The sequence below is a fragment of the Lutra lutra genome, chromosome 14, assembly GCF_902655055.1.
Source record: "Lutra lutra chromosome 14, mLutLut1.2, whole genome shotgun sequence".
NCBI classification, from domain to species: Eukaryota; Metazoa; Chordata; class Mammalia; order Carnivora; family Mustelidae; genus Lutra; species Lutra lutra.
Window position 1 is genome coordinate 81,524,320 of NC_062291.1, and position 22,287 is coordinate 81,546,606.

Here is a 22,287-nt window from a genome sequence, read left to right on the forward strand (position 1 = left end):
CTTAGAAAAGGCAACTTCTTTAACAGTCAGTGAAGGCTGCCTGGATGCCACAGACACTGTTCCCACTCTGGCCCTACCCATGACGACCCTAGAGTTTTCTCATCGGCTCCTTGGAGTTTGGGAAGCACAGTCGGGCGGGATTGGCCTTCTTCTGGACCATAAACAAGTTCTGCTCACACTTTCCCATGTGTTTAATTTTCTAAAGGAAGCTTATGATAAACCCAGGGAGGGAGCCCGGTGCACCACTGGGCAGATCATTGAAAGACAGTCCCAGTTTTCTTGTTAATTTCCAAATGTGATATTTGAAGGAACTTTGGAAACCTTCCAATTGTGTGAAATACCTAGTTGGGTTGTTTTTTTTTTTAATAAGTCTGTAGAACTACTTTTCTCTCTGACACTTTCTCCCCCAAACAACTTTTTTGTTTTGTAAATAGTTAATGCCTTTGCCTCATTTACGAATGAAAAGTACATCCCACGAAGTCTTCCTCCTCTGCCCCAAAGCGCTGCAGTCGGTTTCCCCCACCTTGGACAACTCTTTGTACTAGTTTCTTGTTAATCCTCCTAGGGATACTTCGTACAATAGAAGCAAATAGAAATGCATGCCATTATTTTGTCCACTTTCTAACACCTGAGAAAGCAGGTTACATGTACTCTTTGTACCTTGCCACTTAATATGGCCTGGCGTTCCCTCCAGGTCGACACGGAGAGATGGCCCTCATTCTTTTGTGTAGAGCTGCATTCATAGCCCCATTGCTAGACACTTGGATTATTTCCAATCTTTTGTTATCGCAAACAGTGTCACAAGGGATAACCTCCTCTCTGAAATTGCATGAAGGTGTTTCTGTAGGATAAAGTCCTAGAAGTGGGATTGCCGGGTCAAAGGACGGACCCGCATTTCCATTTGAAGGCTAAGACTCTAAACCCTGGTCTCAGAGGAGAGAGAATAAAGCAGGCTTCTCCCTGTGTGGTCGCTGCCCTGGTGCTGGTCTGCAGCGGGGAGTACAGAAACTGAAAGCAGTTTCTTAGAGCAATTTCCCACTGCAAAATCCACCTGCATTTTTCTAAAAAGAGTTGGTTTTATTGACCTTATCCACCTATGATGACTGGAGAGAAAAAAATTACTTCCATTGCAAGGAAAAAGTCATGAACAACCTCTTTTTTAATGTGATGTTGACTCAGATTTGTTACCCAACTTCTGAAAAGTGTATGGAGAAACCATCCCCACACACCAAAGAACACAACAAAATTAGACAAACCAATAAGTGCAAAGATATTTCAGTCCTTTAATAGCAATTGAGTGAGTGCCAGCATATTCCAGTGTGAGAGGTTAAATGATCCCCAACATATGTGGGTGAATGGGCAGGGACAGAGAGAAAGACAGAGAAAGAAACAGGCAGGCTCTCCCAGATGAAAGAAGAAGACAATGACAGAACATAAAATGTAGTAGGGGCTAAGTCCTATGGTGACAGGTCCCCTGCAGAAGGAGCTAGCCGCCCACTCAGAGAAGAGGAAGGTCTTAGGCATCATCCTTCTCTGCCAGGACACCAATCTTTATTTTATTTTTAAAAATATTTTATTTATTTATTTATTCATTCATCTATTCATTCATTTCAGAGAGAGCAAGCACAAGCCGGGAGGAGGGAGAGGGAAAGCGGACTCCATGCCGAGCCCAGAGCCTGATGCAGGCATTGATCTCATGACCCAAAGTCATGACCTGAGCTGAAATTGGGAGTCGGATGCTCAACTGACAGAACCACCCAGGCACCCCCAGGACACCAATCTTAAAAAAGTAGGAAGGGAGCCTAAGATGAAGTAGGGATGTACAGGAAGAAAATGTTAGAAATTCACATTTATATTTTATAATCTTGTCCTTTCCAATGTATATTTGTATTTTGCATGTAAATCTCCTAACGCTGTGGTATACATGCACAATTTGAGCAAATACATGTAGTGGGGATGCAGATTCATTATGTTGTATTCGAAAGATCAGAGATCAGAAAAGCTGGAAGACCACTCACGGCTCTGTGGCAGGACTGGAGGGGAGGGATCCAGTCTGTCTTCTCACCATCGTACTCCCAGGGACACAGTGCCTGACCCACAGCAAGCAAAGAAGGATTATGTGGGATCTGATGCAGCTTTGAAAGTAAGTCTGTGCTTCAAGGGCCCAGTTGCCTCCATAGCTGGAGCGCTATGGTTGCTAAGTAGTTAAGCATCCAAAGAGAAAGATCGGACAAAACACCCTATGAAGTTGTCATTCAAATATAGTATTTTTGCCTTCCGGAGTTGCAAGAAAACTTAGAAATCAGCTGGCAGATCCAATTACATGGGTTTATACTCCATAAACCTTGCTGCCAGGAAGAAATACATTTCTCTAGGCCATTGGAAGTAGTTCTACTTAAAATTATTTTGGGGGGTGCCGTGGCTCAGTAGGATAATCAGTGATCTCAGGTGTCCTGCCATCCAGCCCCTTGTCATCAGGCTCCCTGCCCAGCGGGGAGTCTGCTTGTCCCTCTCCCTCTGCCCTTCCCCCATCCTGCTCTCTCTCTTGTTTCTCTCTCTCAAATACATAAATAAAATCTTTTAAAAATGATTTTGGAAAACCATGATGGAGCTAGCAAGTCTGTAAGGGGAAAAAGCAATTATGACTCATCTCGGAAAAAACGAGTAACTCCGACTCTTTGATATCCTGCTAATGCCATCACCTTCTGTGTTGATGATGTTCTGCCACACCCTGGGAGGGATAAATGCCTGGTGAGACCTTCGTAAAACATAAACCAGATCTGTAGAAAACAAGCCTGGCAAAGGCGGCATGAGTGGCTTATTTATTTCCAGCCCAAATTCCAAATGACATCAGTGTTCCTTCATACAAAAACAGCTGACAAGAAGGCCGTGGGATTTTCTACACTCTGCTGCACCGAGTACACAGCTGTCTGTGACTTTCACTCCCCTGGGCCTCCCCTCTCCAGTGCCCTGCCAGGATCTTTCTGTTGCCTTCCAGATGCTAGAGTAGCACCTGGCACACAGCTGGTGCCCAATAAGTATTTGTGCAAAGGACGGGAAGAGGGAGTCTTTGGACTATATGCTTATTTTATTTTATTTTATTTTTTAAAGATTTTATTTATTTATTTGACAGACAGAGGTCACAAGTAGGCAGAGAGGCAGGCAGAGATAAAAGGGGAAGCAGGCTCCCTGCTGAGCAGAGAGTCCGATGAGGGGCTTGATCCCAGGATCTTGGGATCATGACCTGAGCCGAAGGCAGAGTCTTTAACCCACTGAGCCACCAAGGCCTCCCTATATGCTTATTTTAATGTACAAAAACAAAGTGGGTAGGGGGATGTGTCTTTTGAATATATAAAGAATTATTAAAATTCAACAAAAAAGACAAAGAGCCCAATTAAGAAGTGAGCAGAAGGTTTGAATGCATATTTCTCCAAAGATATAGGAATGACCAACATGCACATGAAAAGATGTTCAGTATCATTGCATGATTAGGGAAATACAAATGAAAATCACAACGAGATGCACTTTACACCCACTAGATTGGTTTTAATTTTAAAACAATAATAAAAAGGGTTGGTCAGGATGAGGAGAAATCAGAACCCTCATACATTGCTGGTGGGAAATGAACGATGGTCTAGCAGCTGTGCAAAATAATCTGGGATTCCTCAACAGCTTAAACACAGAATGACCACATGAGCCAGCAATTTCAACACTAGTCACACATCGGAAAGAACTGGGACGCCTGGGAGGCTCAGTCTAGTAAGAAGCTGCCTTTGGCTCCGATTATGAGCGGGGAGTCCTGGGGAGGAGCCCTGATCTGGGCTCCCTGCTGAGTGGGAGTCTGCTTCTCCCTCTGCCTCCACATTCCCCACTCATGCTCTCTCTGTCTCTCTTTCAAATAAATAAAATCTTTAAAAAAGAAAGAAAGAGAGAAAGAGAGGAAGGAAGGAAGAAAAAGAAAAGAAAAGAAAAGGAAAGAAGGAAAATGAGGGGCACCTGCCTTCAGCTCAGGCCATGATCCCGGGGGTCCTGGGATGGAGCCCTGCATCGGGATCCCTCCTCAGTGAGAATCCTGCTTCTCCCTCTCCCACTCCCTCTGCTTGTGTTCCCTCTTTCGCTGCATCTCTCTCTGTCAAATAAAATCTTAAAAAGAAAAATAAAAGATTCCATCAGAATCTTGCTTAGAGGTATGTGGGGATTTTAGGCTCCAAGAGGAGTTGATCTGTTTCTTTCTTCCTGCAGAGATAGTCATAGGAACTGAGTATTCTGAATCTCTAGAATTTAGAGTGACTTAGCCAGCCACAATGGTGATGTACCAGAAAGAACCCCCTGTGCAAAACTAGAACCCCTCCGGGAAAAAAATGCATTTGTGAAAGAAGAGAATTTTCAGAAATGGGGTAAACTAACCATTTAATGATTCTTCTTTTTTTTTTTTTTTAAGATTATTCTTAAACCTTCCTGCACATTTGTGGTAATTTTGGACCTCATGAGTATGTACTCTGAAAGTGCCATCTAGACCTTCCCCAGACCTGGCCCCTTCTGCCTTAGGATCTGCCGGTTATTTAGAAGAAGCAAAGAGAACATTTGGTAAATATATTAACTATACAGGAAAGAAAATGGCTCACAAGAAGGGAATCAATTCTGTGAAATAAGTAATTTTATAAAATCATCCACTCAGCTCTTTTGTGTGGACTGTCTACTGTCCTCCCCCGCCCTTGGTGTTCTCGGCCAGGTTAAATCTCGCAAAGGATGAGCACTGTGTCATCAGCAGCTGCCTGGAAGAGCGTTTTTTGGTTTCTGTTTGTTTGTTGTTTTTTTTTTTTTTTTTAATGTAATCCCTCCCCAGGGTGCCTGGCTGGCTCAGTTGTTACCTGCATAAGCCAATTTCTCCACTGGCAGGAAGAACTTTACCATTTACTGGGAGCTATATTATGTGCCTCTCAGGCTCAGGAAGCTTGGGGAAACTCATGTCAGATTGCAGATCTAGTAAGTGGTAGAGAGGAAATAAAGGGTCGTCCTCTTTTTGGCTCCACAGACCAGCATGGATGCAGAAAAGTTAGGAAGACACAGGCTGTATTCTACCCTGTGCCTGGGAACGCGATAAATCAATGAATTCCCACCATCCAAAACAGTTGGCACAGAATGGGCGCTCCATACATGTCTGTGGCAGGAAGGAAAAAGGCAGGGGACAGAGGAAGGAGAAGCAATGGATACCCTTTCTTTCTAATCCTGACGCTTACCTTTAACTACAAAATGCCCAAACAGCTGTCAGATCATTAAAATTAAAAGAAATAATAATGATAAATAAATAAATAAAGACCTTAACAATTATTTTATTTTTTTAAAGATTTTATTCATTTATTTGACAGAGAGAGAGAGAGCAAGTAGAGGGAGTGGCAGGCAGAGGGAGAAAGAGAAGCAGTCTCCTTGGTGAGCAGGGAGCCCAATGTTGAGCCTTGATCCCAGGACCCTGGAATCATGACCGGAGCTGAAGGCAGACACCTAACCGACTGAGCCATGCAGGTCCCCCCCCCCCCAAATATTTCCTATCATTGGTGGCCTGATGTACAATTTAAATCATCCTAATTACACTAGGAGGGATCTGATACCAATTTGTCTCACTTTGGTGACGTGAATGTGATTACTTGGTCAAGGTGATATCCTCCAGATTTTACCATTGTAGAGAAACCTGTTTCCATTTGTAATTAATAAAGTAATTTATGGGGTGATAATTTGAGACTCTGTGCATATTCCCAGTTAAAAAACTTTTTTTAATCATCCTAGAGTTATGAGGCCCAGCTTTTAGGCTCTGTTGTTCTCTTACCCTCTGTGTGACCTTGGGTAAGTCACATAACCTTACTGAGCCTGTTTCTTAAGTAACCCGGACAACCTTGCAAAAGTTACCTCCCCTCTAAGACTAAGTTTATTTCACCAATGGGCAGATTTGACTAGGCACTTCACCAAAACAGATCTCCAATGGCCAAAAGGCATATGGAGAGATAGTCAACATCATTACTCATCCGGAAATGAAATTTGAAACCAGAGTGGGATGACCACATACCTCCCAGAATCATCGAATGACAATGGTGGTCATTCCTATGTAGAACACTGGAACTCTTCGTCCTTGCAGGTGGGAATGTAAACTGTTACAACCACACTGGAAAACTACTTGGCTCTGTCTACTAAAGCTAGTTCTGTGGGCACCCAGGAGCCCCCCTGCTGGATATATTATCAATGAAAGCAGGAAGATACAGTTACCAAAAGAAGTGGTCCTTTCTAGCTTCAAGAGCAATAACAATACCTTCATTGTGCAAGGCCTCAAGCTCTGTGTTTTCTGCAGAGATGCTCTGTAGTCATCTGAGCTAGGCTCTGTGGTGAGGGAACTGTGGCCCAAAGACATTGGGAACTTGCAAATTCACGTGTGGACAGAGGGGTGGAAGTGACTTGGAACCTGTAGTCCTTGAAAACCCTCAGGCCAGGGGCACCTGGGTGGCTCAGTGGGTTAAAGCCTCTGCCTTTGGCTTGGGTCATGATTCTGGGGTCCTGGAATCGAGCCCCACATCGGGCTCTCTGCTCAGCAGGGAGCCTGCTTCCTCCTCTCTCTCTGCCTGCCTCTCTGCCTACTTGTGATCTCTGTCGGTCAAATTTAAAAAAAAAAAAAAAAAAAAAAAAAAACAACTTTAAAAAAGAAAGTTAGGAAAACCCGCAGGCCAAGAGAACCAGGGAGGGTTAGGTGTGGCAAGCCTGGCTGACCCAGAAGAGCAGCCCTTCTTCCAAGACTTTCTCTCCCTTTGTCTCCACAACTGGGCTCCTCTGGAATTTGCCTCCAGATCCCAGCTGGAGGCAGGAGGGGGCACTTCCTGTTTCTCTTTGCCTGAGTCTGGGTCATCCCACTTTGTTAACTCTTAGATGCTTCCATTCAACTGATTTTAAGGCGGAATTACATTTTTAAAAGTGTACTTATTAGTGTTTATTGAAGAATGTCTTTCAGCCTGCTCATAATGTTTAAAGCTAGCTAAGTAAGTCTATCGGTTATTTCTAAAAAGACAAATACACTATATTGATCTGTGCCCATAAAATGGAAGGGGATTTCTCAATGTATGGTAGTCTCTCCACTCACTCCCTTAAACACATGAACACATGTGGCTCCTCGGCTACATGGTTCCAAGTGGGATCTACAGTGGTCTTTTTTTTTTTTTTAGATTTTTAAAAAAGATTTTATTTATTTATTTGACAGAGAGAGATCACAAGTAGGCAGAAAGGCAGGCAGAGAGAGAGGAGGAAGCAGGCTCCCTGCTGAGCAGAGAGCCCGATGCGGGACTTGATCCCAGGACCCTGAGATCATGACCTGAGCCGAAGGCAGAGGCTTAACCCACTGAGCCACCCAGGCACCCTTTTTTTTAGATTTTATTTATTTTTGAGAGAAAGAACTGGAGTAGGAGTGGGGAGGAGGGGCAGAGGGAGAAGCAGACTCCCCACTGAGCAGGGAGTCTAATGAGGGCATCAATCCCATGATCCTGGGATCATGACCTGAGCCAAGGGCAGACGCTTTAACCTACCGAGCCACCCAGGCGTCCCTGCCATGGTCATTTTCAACATCGGAAATCTACGACCAATGGACAGCCTAAACCTAAAAAGTTATTTACTAGGCTCTTTACGGGGTATTAAGAATTTGTAACATAAGTCTAGGAAGTTAATGTCCTAAAAATCTGGTACTTAGGTGTTGATCTAATTTGTAGCCACTAACAAAATTCTGTAAGGTACTTCACTTTTGCTATGAAAATGGCCCCGTGTGTTTGTATATACAGCCTGCTAGCACAGCCACTATGTGTATATCCAACGTGGGTTTGGAAAACTGTCTAGCGTGGCATGAGAAAGTCGTGTCAGGGTAGAAATACCCTCTATTTGGGGAGACTAGCTGATGGGGGAAGGGAGACGGGTCTATACAAACTCGGACAATTATAAAATTAGTTAAAAACTGCTAACAGAGAACAAGAAATAGTTAAATGAGAAATCATTACAAAAAGGATTTATTAGACAAACACATCAATCGATTGAGTCTAAGGGTTTGGCCCGAAAGCCACTGGGTCTTTCAAAGCAGCAGAAGTTCAAAGTCACACCCTCGGAGCATTACTCTGCTACAATGTGTAGAAACCAGAAAGGTCAGGAATGACAGCATTCCATGCTAGCCCACAGACAGATAAGCCTTCCGCTGGAGTCTTCTGTGATACTGGTACCTGAGAGATGAAACGTTCCCCACACCTTGCAGGAATTCAGCTTCTTGTTACAGATCTTGACTCTGAGCACTTGAACTGCCTGTTCATGACACACGGGATGTTGCTTTTCGAAAACCAACGAACAGTTATTAAGGGAGTGTTTCTCAGCAGGTAACGTGAATAAAACATTCTCTACTACAGTAACTGCATTTTTAATCTCATCTGGCATCAACTGTCTTTTAGAAAGTTAAAATGTGTTGTTCGGGGACATTCTTCTTTAACATAGAAGGAAACGAGTAATGAGCACATCATACGCAGTTCAAGGATACCCATTCTCAAATCTTGTGAGTATCCGGTGAGTATGAAGTTTTCATTTAATTTGGCAGAAGGGGGGATATTTTCTATCATTCCTGATAATAATAGAACTAGATATCTCAAAATTATTGTATCATGTGTTCATGACACCAAACTGGGTTTGCTTCATCAGAAGCAAATTTTGAGCATTAAATTTAATTGTTAATGGTATAGGCTTTCAAAAAAATAGCAAGCGGCATGGTATCTGTGTAGATATCAGCTGACCTCAAGTAACAAAGGTAAGAATGAAATAGACATGACCTGGTTGGGAACCTGGGGGTTTCTGAGATACAAATTCCAAACATACCACATAGAGAACTAAAGGCAGTATCCCAAACAAATCTGGCATGAAAATTTTACAGAATAATTAATTTTTCCAGGGACATAATCAAAGTAGTAGTTGGTACTAGGGGCCATACACTAAATTCCCACGGTTAAATCTATTACGGGAATGTTTTTGCTTCCAGAGCCCTCCTCTAGCCCAGCAACTACTTCCTTCACACCCTTGACGACCTTTTGCATGTTGTACCATCCTGGAGTCTCTCTGGAACAAGAATGGCTCTAGATGAAGCTCTAAAAATGTTGAGTTTGTGCCTTTAAAAAACAGTCCGGACTTATGACTGTCATGTGTCCTGGGGGAGCTGTCCTCTCCCAGCTCTGTTCTCTCTTTGGGAGCCTAGGAAATGCCAGGACAGAACAATGGGAGTATAGAATACTGCAAATCAGAACAGGAGGCCTCAGGCATAAACGTCAAGATTTTAGTTGAACCACTGGTCCCTTCACTACCATTTCTAAGCATGTGAGGCCATTGCCTATTGGTTAAAGCTGGTCCCAAAATCTGCCGGACCGCCGAACCACACCTGCGTCAGCCGAACCGCGCCTGCGTCAGCAGGTGAGTCTAGCCACAAAGCCGTTGCATTTCCTGGCAGAAACTTCTGGTCTTCTCCGAAAAGTAGGATACCTATTCTCTCAGGAACAGCCTGTGGAGAGTCTGTTTGGAACACGAATTGTGCTCAAGTCCCAATCTTAAATGAAGATCTAAAAATGTGCAGTTTTGTGCATTTAAAAATAGTCCATTTCCAGCGGCCGTGTGTGCTTGCGGACCCCGCTTGTTCAGTATTCGGGAGGAATCGCTGGGTTTGGGCCAATAATCAAGTACGAAAAGGGAAATGATGGGCTCTGAAAGGGGGAAGCCGCTTACCCTCTGAGCGAGCTGAGAGGTTCGAAGACTCCATCCTAAGTGTGAGCGACCCGCGGGCAGGAAGTTTTGGCTCCCTAGCATCCCCATCCCTGCAGCCGAGCTAGCCCTGCTCGGGACACCCAGACTCTCGGGGGAGCCCCGGAACGGAACTGAGCCTGACCGAAAGTGAAGAGCCAGTTCCAGAATCGGGAAGGCTGCGCACAGCCTTCGTCCCCGGACACTTTTACAGACCGCAGAACCTTGGCCCCCCTGTAGACCGCGTGGGTTCAGGGTATCTTCGCGGCGGGCAGGGGCGCGGCTGGAGCGGGCAGGCAACCTCTCCCTGCCCTCTGGTGGCGCCTCCCGACAGCTGGAATGCAAGGGGCGCGCGGACAGCCGCTCACCACGAGGGGGCGGTCCCCGCGCGTCGGCGCCTTGGGTGGCAGGGGGAACCGCACCGCCACGCCAATCATCCGTGAATCCCGACCAAGGGGTCCCCCGAGAAGCTCCGGGTTCATAGATGCGGAGCGTAGAAAGGGGTCAGGTAGGAGGGACCGAGGAAGGACGCAAAGGGGCCCCCAGCGGCTGCGGCCGTTGGAGGGAAGGAGGTGGCGGCCGGAAAGAGGACGTTGGCCGCCGCGTAGGAGGGGAAAGTCTGGAAGGGCAGTGCGCCGGGGCCGGGGGGTCCCGGGCTGCCCCCCGCGCCGCCGCCGCCCGCTCCAGCTGCCGTCCCGGGCGCCCCGGTTTGGGGCGCGCCGCTCCCGGTCTGTGCCGCACCGTCGGCGCCGGGGTTCTGCTTCTTCCACTTGGTCCTGCGATTCTGGAACCAGATTTTGACCTGCGTCTCAGTGAGGCTGAGAGACAGCGCGAGGTTCAGGCGCTCGCACACGGACAGGTAGCGCGTGGCCCGGAACTTGTTCTCCAAAGCCACCAGCTGCTCATAGGTGAAGGCGGTGCGCGCGCGCCTCGGTTTGGCACAGCGGGGCTCGGAGCGCCGGCGCCGGGGCCGCGGGGAGCCGGGCGAGCCCGGGGATCCCGCGAGCCCACGAGTGCCCCGCTCCCCCGCCGCCAACGCCGCCGCCCGGGACTCGGGGCAGAGCGCCGGGTCCGCCTGCAAGCGCGCTGCCCGCTCCTGCGGCCGCCGCTGGCCCGCGTCCTCGGCTTCGTCCTCCTCCTCCTCCGCCTCCTCGGCCTCCGAGCCCTCCAAGGGGGACGCAGTGCCCGCGCCGCGATCCGCAGCGTCTAGTGGAGAAGGGGAGGGTGACCAGAAGCCCGGAACGACCCAGCCCCTCCGGGTCGCCAGACCCCCTCCTCCTCTGCCCCAGAGTCCCTAGCTCTGCCCCTCTCTGGCATCTCGCTCCCCCACATCATCCCACGATCACACATCCTCGCAAGCTCTTCCCAGGAGTTGGGGATTAGGGGTGCGGTGTCCTCTTGCCCTTTACTCATTTGCTATCTAGTTGACGTCCAAAAAATGAATTTTGAATGAATGAATGACAACCCGCATTAAGAAAATACAATGACCATATTGGACAGTATTGGGCGGGTAGGATCACCGTACATTGAGACATCGAGATGTCAAGTGCGTTTAAGGCTCTGTATCCCCAGTTCCTAGAAGCCTATTTTGGTCTGGAACTCTTAGCAATTAAAAAAGAAGTTATTAAGCCCCCTCCCTCCCCCCCTTTAAAGTGAAATTCCCTCTTTCCCATCTTCTCTCTCCTGCCGTGTTAATAGAGTTTCAGATTTGTGCGGGACTGGATCGATAGATGTCATCTATTAAAGGTAAGTTTTAATCGAACAGTATTAGGATCAGACAGGGAAAGGGGGTTTGAAGTCGGTACCTGCAAGCTGCGGGCAGGAGATATGCAGGCGCCCGTAATAGAATATCGATCATCGCTGTGGGGGGAAGGGAGGGCGGCCCCTCCGAGGGGCGATCCGAACAATTACCAGGCGGACTACCTGGGCCCAAGCACAGCCGCCAGAGGCGCCCCGAGCCCCCAGACAATCACTGCCAAATTTGGGAAGGAGAAGTGAGGGGCTGTGCCGCATCCCGCTTCTCTCGGATTTGCGCCCCTGACTCTGCGTCCCTCCAGGGAACCTCGTGCCCACGCTCCACCCGGCAAGGATCCTGCTGTCTTTTGTCCGTCCTTCCAGACACAAACTCTCCCAGACGCTGCCTCGGTGCCCGCCAGACTTAGGAGTAAGTGAAAACCTTTCGAGGAGAAAGGACCAAAGGCCTCCCATCACCCAGCCTCACCCCTGCTCCCGCCCCAGTCAGTGATTGGGTCTGGGGAGAGAGGGCAGAGCGCGTGGGCCAGCGGAATCTCAGCAGGTGTCTAGATGGTTGGAAGTGGGCCCTAGGTGCCTAAACCTGACCTCGCACTCCCTTCCAGACAGGGACACATGAGTTAGCCTCACCTTCCTCATCCATAAAATAGGGGCAATATTCATCATGTTGTCTACCTCGCGGGTTCCGAAGTTTTCCATGACTTTTATCTCTGGTCTAGGCCCTGGCACGTGGTGGGTGCATTATATGCCCGAGAAATGAATGAGTCTGGATAGCCGTTTAGCTTCCAGGGCGAGCAAAACAGAGCTGTGATGCTTAGTAGCTTGGCCGGTGAGCAGGGACGGGCTTTGGGAGGCAAATCCTTGACCGAGGATGCTGGGGGCCTCTTTTCTGCCTCAGTTTAGTTCCAACACAGAGAAAAGACAACACTTTGCACCTCGTCCTGTGAGTTTTCTCCCTTTGGTGAAGGCTCTCCTAACGGCCACTCACTCGGTCCCTGGTTGTCCATCCACCTCCCAACCTCCCTATCGCATCATCTGGGTTGGGGCTTTCCGGGACCCAGGGCCGCTACGCATCCTTACCAGGGGTCTCCCGCTGCCGAGCTGAGTCCCCTAGGCCGGCGTCCTTCCCCGCTTCGGCCTCTGCCAAACTTTTCTTGGCTTCCCGGGAAGCAGGGCGCTCGGCCGGGAGCGTAGCGCGGGTGAATTTCTGCGGATCCAGGATGTCCAGGACAGAGAAGGAGATCTTGTGGTGGGAGGGAGCCGCCTTGGCCCCGCCGTCCTGCCATGCCAGCATGCCCGCCGCCCGCGGGCCCCGCGGCGCGGGGTCCGGGATGGCAGCGCTCTAGCTTGCCTTCGGCTGTGGCTGGGCCGCAGCTCTCCAGCCAGTAGGAGGGTCCGGGCGGCCAAGTGGATCTGGGGAGGGGCACTCGGAGGCGGGGCTGGGAGAGAGCCGCGGGGGCGCTGCGCGGGGATTGGCACTTGTGCCGGCCAGACCCCCGCCACGTGCAGGGCGCGCTCGCAGCGGCCCCCAGACTGCCCGCACCGCGCTGGGGCAGCTCGCCTCGGCCCCCGGGGCGCCTGCGTGAGCCCGGTGCGCGCACCCGCCCGCCGGTACATCGCCGCCGGCTCAGCGCGCCTCTCCCCCAGGGACTCCCGATGTGCGCTAGCGAGGGATCGCGGGACCATTCCATCCTGGGGATCCCCTCCCCCCCATATACACACTGACTTGGGCTTGCGTTTGTGACTTTTCTCTGGTGACTTTGAATTGGGGATATCATTGAGGCCAACAATGATTACTTGAAGGCAACGCTGTGCACATCTCCTGCCCCGCCAGGGAATCACAGTGATGGTCTCAGACCTCGTCACCTCAGACTTAAAAGCTCTAGTGTTCTCACGATTTACAGTTGACAAAGCCCCTTGGCTTGCGCGATCTCACTTGGTTCTCGGAGCATCCCTGTGTGGAAGGAGTGGCCTGGCAAGACTATCATCCCCATTTAAAGACAAGGAAATTGAGATTCCAAGATGAGAAGAGCATTGCCCAAGGTTACTGTTGACTGGTGACAGCGGCTGGATTGACACCGAGAGGTCTTCTTGTCCCGGACCACTACCCTTTCCAGGATATCCTGCCATGTCAGAAATGGACGAGGGAAATTCTGCCCCTGAGTCCGAGGCTTCCCTTCTGCCCGAGAATAGCAGGGTTTGGGGGGAGATGTTCGACCCCCCGCTAGGGTGTCCCGCCGCTTTGGGAGCCTTTGTGGGTTGCGGGTTCAGAGCCAGGTGAGATGAGCCCGGTGAGGGTGGCTGCTGCGCTCGAGGAGCCCCAAGCACAGCCCTGTGCCCTTCGGTCCTTCCTCACAGCCAAGGTTTCAATCATGTGCAACCGACGGGGTCTCTAGGTCCCAGGTTGGACTTTTTACCACCCCCCCCCCCAATCTACTTCTAGCCCCAAGAAGAAAAAAAAGGTTAAAAGATGCTTGTCTGGTTTGAATTTAAGGTCAGGGAACAGAGATAATTGATCGGGCTCCCATCTGCCCCGCCAGGTCCCCTGGAATGATGAACATCAGTCCTTGGGGGAAGCTTCCACCAGCCAGACCCATCTTAACATTCCCTGTTCCTTTTGTCGCTTGGGGAGCAGTCTGTGAGCAGTAAGCAAATTCTGAGGCTTCTCAGACCCCTCTGCCCAGAACCACTTCTAACTCCGCTGTTCCTTTCTTCCCGGCCCCATGGGGCTTCCAAACAATGACTTGGCAATTAATATTGTCCAAGAAGGTAGCAGTAGGAAGAGGAGGAGAAAGTCGCTCATTAAAGTGCGGGGGTGGGTGGGGCGCTGTTAATCCCATCTGTTATTGAAGGGAAGACCCTCAGCGCCTGTTCCTTGTAGCTTTTCTCATTCAAACCTGTGGCCCCTCCTGGGGGCGGCCCCTGTATTCCCTGCGGACTTTAAAGCCCTGCCGAAATGCACACCCGCTCCGGTCTAAAGCTATGATGGATTGTGCTTTTACAGGAAAGCAGGAAGGGAAGTGCCCGGCCGGAGCCCCCTGGCCCACCTCCCCAGAGGGAATGCACACCCTGTGAAAACCAAAAAAAAGGTGGCTCTGGAACTACACAGAGGCACCCAGGAACTTGGATTGCAAATCACAGAACCTTCCAGAACATACGCCTAGGGTAATTTGCTTTCTGTTTTGAGGACTTTTTCTTACCCAGATCTCCTTTTTTTTTTTTTTTAAGTTTCCTTTTCTTTTTCCTTCCCTCCCCATATTGAGCCCAGGTCCCTTTTACTTTTTGTCCCCACACACATTCCTATTTCTTCCACATATAGGTCTTCCAGGTAGAAATAGATCTCCCTAAGGCAGCTCCAGAAGGGATATTTGTGACCTCCCACCATGGGTCTTATCTGTTGTTAGCAACCTTGCAGCCATTTTCCTGGGAAGTTGGGCTAGCCTTCCAGAGGCACCCTGTACCCAAACCAGAGGGACAAGGAGGGCGGCCAAGAGCAGCCCCAATCTGGGTCATTTTCATTTCACTTCATAAATTGCCTCGAAAAATTTTTGTTTAAAAGATAGGAATTACCTTTCCTTTGAGGTCTACAGGTGTTAGACATAGAAAAGGAGCAGCAAAGGGAGAAGCAACAAATCGGGGACAAAACCAAGAGTACAGAAAGGACACGTTTTTTAAGACTCAACCTTTAAGAACTTCCTTTAGTTCTTTTTAATTGTTCTTGCCCATTATTCCCACCCCCCCACACACACCATTTCTGATACGCATGCTCAGTGCAACCCAGGTTACTGTGTGTGGCTTCTGGAAATAGATGACGCAGAAGAAACATCAGAGTGTCTCCCATCAACACTGAAGGGATGGAAAATGCTTCCTCTGATTCACCCCACTTAGAAGTCCCCCACCCAACAACTAGACAAAAATTACTCTATTTGGTGAGGGGAGGTAGGGTGGGAAGGGGGCTTAGGGAATCCTCTTTCTGGCCACCTGCTTTGTAAATAACCAGGAGCTAGGAGACCTCCCATAGGTACAGTTTGGCCTGTGTTCACTCACTAACATCCTCTCACATGTATTTATACCCGAGGTGTTCCTATATAATAAATACATCCATATCCAGCAAGCCACCTTCCCTCTGTGCCTGGAGTTGATTTGTTTTTTCAACGTGGGCATTAAAATTCTGCCCGAGCGCTGTCTTTAAATTGCTTTGATGCTAGGTGGGTTCCAACCCTGACCTGTCCTGATGGCAAGCGATGGCTGTAACAAGCTCGGGATCAATATTCATAGCGGGTGTCCTGGGCTGATAACACTATCCAAGACAATGTTCGCTATCGGTGCAGACAGCTGAGATATTGTGCCATTAGGGATGTTGTGTTAAATAACCTGATCCATTTCTGGGGCTATTTAATGAATTTCACAGTTTAGATAGTATCTTTAAGGAGAAGGCAAAGGCTATTCCGGAGGCACTGATGCAAATCGATGGTGCCAAGCTTCCCAAGCTATTCCACAAACAAAGTGGCCTATAATTCCAGCACAGCCTTGAAGAGCTGCTGCCCGAGACATGAACAGTGTGAATACGGAAAGAATGTGCTGTTTATGCACAGGGAGACCAATATTATGAGCCGTGTCAAAGCACCTTAGATAAAATCTTATGTTCCTGAAATAAAATAAGCAAATTCTCTAGGTAAAACCCTGCAGTCAGGGCCAGCCCCCTGAGTAGGACAGGGATGCCAAAGAGACAGCTTCATAAGGTACAGCTTGGTGACAAAGGGAGAGAAGTCAACTGCAGGGATAGTCGTGTGGGCAGCCTCAGCCAGCTTTCCCCAAGATGTATTTCAACTTAAAAATGGGTCTGCAAAATGGGAAGGGGGAAGGCGCTGGTTTGTAAAAGGGAGCTAGTGATCCTAGCAGAATCAGGTGTTAATGTTTATTTGACTCTACACCCCTGGTTGCCCTCAGAGAGTTCATTTACAATTAAAGGCTAACCCTAGTTTCCCACCAGGGCTTTGAACTAGGCTGCCAAGCCCAGCAAGTATTCCTTTAAAAAACACACCTCTCGGAGGCTTTGATTTGTGAATGCTCAGAAGGTAGCCTTCCCACCAAACCCCACTGCAGCCATAAGAGAAGTGGGTACTCAACACATTTTGCTTTAAGAAATCAGTATTTATTCTTGGAAATCAACAGGTTAAAAAAAAAATCAAAAAATTTTAAGTTAACTTCTTTGTCTCAGAAATGTGGAGAAGGATCAAAGAAGGGGGTAAAGCAGTGATTATATTGATTAGTGGAATACATGTTAATTGCTTCTGATAATGACAATTAATATACGTAACAGCTGTTCTTTTTGAGGAACTTGCTCTGGGCCAGGTGCTTGGCCAAGCTTTTTGCTCATTTTGGGTTATTTCATTCAATCCTCCCCCACAACCCCACGGAGCAGGCACTGTGACTGTCCCCAAATTGCCCACGACCCCAGAGCTAGGAAGTGATGAAGCAAAGATCTGAACCCGAGCAGTGAGATTTCAGAACCTGCTTTGGGGAGTTCCGACCCAGGGAATCACATTCTGGCCCCAGGGTGAAATCTAATTATAGACATTTATCGAATGACTTTCCTTCAAAGTTACACAGAGAGCTGGGATGCGTAAGAGGACCTGCTGGAAAATAACTGAGCCCAGCACTGCCTTGGGGGTGGAGGGAGTACCATGGTGCCCGTTTGGGGATCCAGCTCCAGCCGCTCTGATGTTCAGTGTTTTCTAATATTTTAAGATATTCCCGGGAGGAACCCAAGACAGGGGAATTGCCCATGAACCAAATTGCTCCGGGCATCTAGGAAAGTAGAGACATGTAATTGGAAGAAGGAGAATGAAAGGGAAAACGCCAAGTGACAAGCTGAGGACATATGGGGAGAGAACTGGTGAGGGACAGGGCCAGCAGGAGCAGGGAGGGACAAGAGCGCAGTCTGGGCTATTGCGGACTGTGAGCATGGAATGCCGCGTTAACACCCTTCCCAAGGGAGACACATCAAGCAGAAAGACGAGGAAGCAAGGTGGGACTTTGCAAACATACGGTGCACCTGCTTCCTTGAATGCAGGTAAGTATGATCCATTTTTCTGCAAGGCAGGTATCAAAGCCCTCTGTTCCCCGACCTGTGTCTAAATTTCATGCCTTCAGCGTCTTTTCCCTGGTCTCCCTGCCTCCAGCCTTGCCACCTCCAGGCTCTTCACCTCGTGGGTGTGCAAACTCTAGCCCCCAGAGGGCCAGGCCTGGCCCAAGGAGCACCATCAGCCAGAATGCTGGTGTTCAAGGACAAGAGTGTGCTGGGGCTCCACATGCTGGGGGCTGACCTTGTAGGAATGCTGATCAGAGTGGCCGGGTCTGCACACTGCCCAAAAGTAGCCGGGAAGCTGGATTCGGATGTGGTAAGTCCAAAGTTTTAAATCCTGGCAACCAATTCCAAATGTTGAAGGAAAGAAAAAAATCCATCAGAAACATGTCTTTAGGGGCGCCTGGGTGGCTCAGTCAGTCAAGCATTCATCTGACTCTTGGTTTCGGCTCAGGTTGTGATCTCAGGATCCTGGGATCGAGCCCACGTTAGGCTTCATGCTCAGTGGGGAGACTGCCTGAGGATTCTCTCTCTCCCTCTGCCTCTGCCCTCTCTCTCCCTCTCAAATTACTAAGTCCTTAAAAACAAAACATGTCTGTGGGTCACATGTCTGCTGCCTTCGCTGTGCTCATGGCAGGCGACCGCACCTGAATCACTGCTCACGGCATTTCCATAGCTACTGTGATCCATCCACAGGGGGAAGACAAAATGCCTTAAATCCGAATGTAAGGTTCTTTACCATCCAACCCCACTACCTGGGCAGCCCTGGTCCCTGCATCGAGCTGTTCCTTGCTAGATGTGTGTGGGTCTCCTGCCTAGGCACACTGCCTTCTCAGAGACTCTGCCCTGCCCTTGGGGCCTGGTGAGTAGGCATGGGCAGGCTAGTGGGGGAGGGGAGAACCCCCAATCCTTGAGCGGACCCACTCCTGGGCTCCCCAAAGCAGTCAGCCCAGACAGGTGAGCTGGACGAGTCGGACCACAGGATTCTGATCCACAGGAGTCTGGCCAAGACCCACCCTATTTCCTGCCCGTGGTGGGTGCTTGAGCTCACTGGGCAAGAAATATAGAAATGGGGTGACTGTTGTGGGGCCACATGGGCACAGAAGTAATGAGGAAATAAAGACTCGGCAAGAGTTGGGGAGCAGAACACAACAGATGTGCAGAGCAAAGCGGGGAAGCTATGACAGGCACAGGCAGATGGGCGAGCACCAGTGGCTGCCCGAGATCCGTTCTTCCAGAGACCAGCTGGGCGGCTGCTTCTGGGTTCCCAGTGAGCTTCTGGGCATCCCTGCGACCCTTCCGCCTCATTTTGATGCGAGCTGCGGTTATTAGGGTTCTCCAGGGAGCCAGCACCAGTAGGCTGAATGGATATAGAGACACAGAGAGAGAGATACATTGAGATATGGAGATTTTTAAAATCAGGAAGTGGTTCATGCCGTTATGAAGGCTGGCGAGTCCTAAGACCTGTAGAATGTGTGTGTTGCTCTGGCAATGTTCTCTCCATCCCGCACCTGCCGGGGAGCCTGCTTTCAGGTTCAGGTCTCCTGTGTTCACGTGCTCCCAGCCCTGCCCAGGCTGACCCGGGCTCTTCTTCCCACAGGGTGCCCCGCCTTCCGGCCAGCCGTGGTAAGCATCGATTGCTTTTGCCTGATCAGCACCCTCACCCCTTTTCTGTCTTCAGGTGACCCCATCTCACCTCCTTTCCTGTATGGGACTGCCACGCAGGGCCCCACCTTGCCCTGGCCCTGGGGTGGAAGTGGGATCCTGCAGGACCGGTCCGGCGCTCTCCCCTGCAACACTGAGCTGGGGCTGCTTGATCTCAGCAGTAGTGCCTGAAAGAAGTCCTCTGCTAATTTGCACTCCGGAGCTGCTGGTTCTAGTGCTTTCGGAGGTCTGGCTATCCAACATTTTTTTAAAAGATTTTATTTATGTATTTGACAGAGAGAGCTCACTAGTAGGCAGAGAGGCAGGCAGAGAGAGAGGAGGGGAAGCAGGCTCCCCACTGAGCAGAGAGCCTGATGCAGGGCTCGATCCCAGGACCCTGGGATCATGACCTGAGCCGAAGGCGGAGGCTTTAACCCACTGAGCCACCCAGGTTCCCCAACCACATTTTTTTTTTTTAATTCTATAAATCATCTTACAGCCTTCCCAATGCTTGTCATGTCCCCTCCCCTTTTGGAATTCAGTTAGCCAGGGGCCAGATGCCGACTGGCACAGCCTTTGTCATACTGTATGGGGTACAGACTGTCTGGTCCTTGGTCTTTCCTAAGGTTGGAACCCACACTGGGGTGCCTGGGTGGCTCAGTCGGTTGAGTGTCTGACTCTTGAATTAGGCTCGGGTCATGATCTCAGGGTCATGGGGTCGAGCCCTGTGTCGGGCTCTGCACTTAACAGAGAGTCTGCTTGAAATTCTCTCTCTCCCTCTGCCCCTGCCCCCACTCTCACTCTCTGAAATAAATAAATAAGTCTTAAAAAAAAAAAAAGAAGAAGATTGGGGGCCCACGTAACATTTGTCTCTGTGCCCATTAACACCCTGGCATTTGGCCAATTGACGTTTCCAAAGGAATAAATGATGGCCCAATAGCATAAACCCTGAGTAAGAGGGATTGGAAACCCCATGCTGTAAGAGCTGGTACGGGCTCAGCTGAAAATAACAATATGATTCAGAAGTGTTGAGATATGCATATGGGTTCATAATGGATCTTGCTTCCTTAGGGGAAATCCCATGCATTTGTGGAACAACTTTGATGCTTTTAAGCAGGCCATGTACGCTGGGCAACCACGCCCTTCACAGAAGAAAACAGTCCTGGTAGAAGGGATGGGAGGAAGGAGATTACTTCGTCTCTCTCACCCAGCTTGGGGCGAACAGTGACTGCACTCCCCCAGCAAAGGCCACAGGTCCCCTGGCCGCAGGTCTCATGCAGCTGTAGGGAGAACGCCTCTGGCCTGGGGGGGTAAAGCTCCCACTGATAAGTACAAGTTCTTTGCTGCTTTCCCTCTCTCCTGCCCACACCTTTGGCAGTAATCTCTTCCATACGAAGTACCTCATGTGAGTGTGCCGTATTGTAAAGTTTGAGAAATGGTGATCTCGATCTGGAGACCAGCAGCATTGCTTGGGAGCCTGTAGGAAAAGCAGGTTCTCAAGCCCATCCTAGACCTCCTGAACCAAAACTTGGTTTGAGTAAGCCTCTTTTTTTAATGCGCATGGAAGTTTGAAAGGCACTTTTGGACTGATGGCTCCTTACTTTCTTTTCTACTATGGCCGACCTCAGTAATACAGAAGACCCCTTGGCCCACCCAGACCTCACTTGGTCTGGTTTCACTTTCCAGGGCACACAAACTTTGATACGAATAGAGCGCTCTTGTGGGGGACTGTAATTTTGCCTACACAGTGTCTCTTCCTTCTTTTTCTTATCCACTTGGACTACTTAAACAAAATGTAGCAGACTGGGTGGCTTCTCCACAACAGAAACCCAATGCTCCCAATTCTGAAGGCTGGGAGCTCAAGATCAGGGTACCAGTGCAGTCGGGTGTGGTTCAACTTCTTCCAGGTTGCAGACTGCCCAATTTCCTGCAATGCTGTCACGGAGTGGAAGGATGAGCAAGCTCCCTGGGTTGTTTTGTTTTTGTTTTTGTTTTTGTTTTTGTTTCTAATGAGATAGAGAATGAGAGAGAGAGAGAATGAGAGGGGAGAGGTCAGAGGGAGAAACAGACTCACTGCTGAGCAGGGAGTCCAATGCGGAACTCGATCCCACAACTCCAGGATCACGACCTGAGCTGAAGGCAGTTGCTTAACCAACTGAGCCACCCATTTTCAGCATAAGAATATTTTTGAGGACACAAACTTTTAGACCTTAGTGCTCTTGTAATAGTGCCCTGCTTTTTCCTGGGAGGCCCTCCCAAATTCCATGTGTGGTAAGACAGTGAATACCAGCCGTGGTAGGGCACCTGGGTCAGGCTGGATCATCAGAGTACCATTTCCCTCTGAACACAGACATGAGGAATTTGGGGGCTCTGATACAAGAGGGCCAGAGTTCTTTCTGGAACTGTCAGACCAAGTCGTGGAATAGGTTCCTCCCCATGTGGTTTACCTGGGACTCTGTTGGCCTGACACAGCTCTCTCTCCCAGCTGCCTGGAGAAAACCCAACCACACAGAGAGAGAAGGAAGTCAACCCACAGGTGGGCGGAGCCAAGAAATGGAGAGTCAGAGAGTCTGGAACACCACCATTTAAGCCTTGGAACCAGTCATGCCTGAAGTCATCAATTGCTGAACTATCGGTTACGGGAGCCAAAACATTCCCTGGAAAGTTAAGCCGGGTGAGATTGGGCTTCTGTTACCAGTGATGAAAGAGTCTTAGCTAATACAAGCAAATCTAGAAGGATTATACGACGTCTATATACCAATAGAAGATTGAATGGATTCACATTGGAGTGGAAATTCAGACATGATTTATAGACTTATAATCGGAAATATAATAGGCCCAAAGCTCCGCACACGAGAGTGTTAACTGAACTAGCTCTGGCCCAAAAGATATAAACAAGAATCTATTGGATCAAGATTTGGGGGAAGCTTCTGTTTTCCTGGTGCAAGGGCAAGACTCAGCTGCCACGCGTCCTTTGTCCTTTTCCTTCCCCTTCTTCTTGCCCGAGATGCAGACAC

The 22,287-nt window shown here is 49.3% G+C and overlaps 1 protein-coding gene across 1 annotated transcript; it reads right to left on the reverse strand.

Moving 5' to 3' along the window:
* Nucleotides 1–8,002: 8,002 nt before the first annotated feature.
* Nucleotides 8,003–12,993, reverse strand: NKX1-2 (NK1 homeobox 2). The gene is made up of 2 exons (XM_047702567.1): nucleotides 12,619–12,993; nucleotides 8,003–10,992 (listed from the first exon to the last, which is right to left on the reverse strand). The coding sequence occupies exons 1-2, from the start codon at nucleotides 12,830–12,832 to the stop codon at nucleotides 10,265–10,267; spliced, it is 942 nt and encodes a 313-aa protein (XP_047558523.1). The 5' UTR covers nucleotides 12,833–12,993; the 3' UTR covers nucleotides 8,003–10,264.
* Between the last annotated feature and the right edge of the window lie 9,294 nt (nucleotides 12,994–22,287).

Excerpts from the sequence above, each read along its gene's own strand:
- NKX1-2 (XM_047702567.1), bottom strand. The coding sequence starts at position 12,832 with ATGCTGGCATGGCAGGACGGCGGGGCCAAGGCGGCTCCCTCCCACCAC. Across the intron at positions 10,993-12,618 it reads TCGGCAGCGGGAGACCCCTG|ACGCTGCGGATCGCGGCGCG; the intron begins GTAAGGATGCGT and ends CTTCTCCACTAG.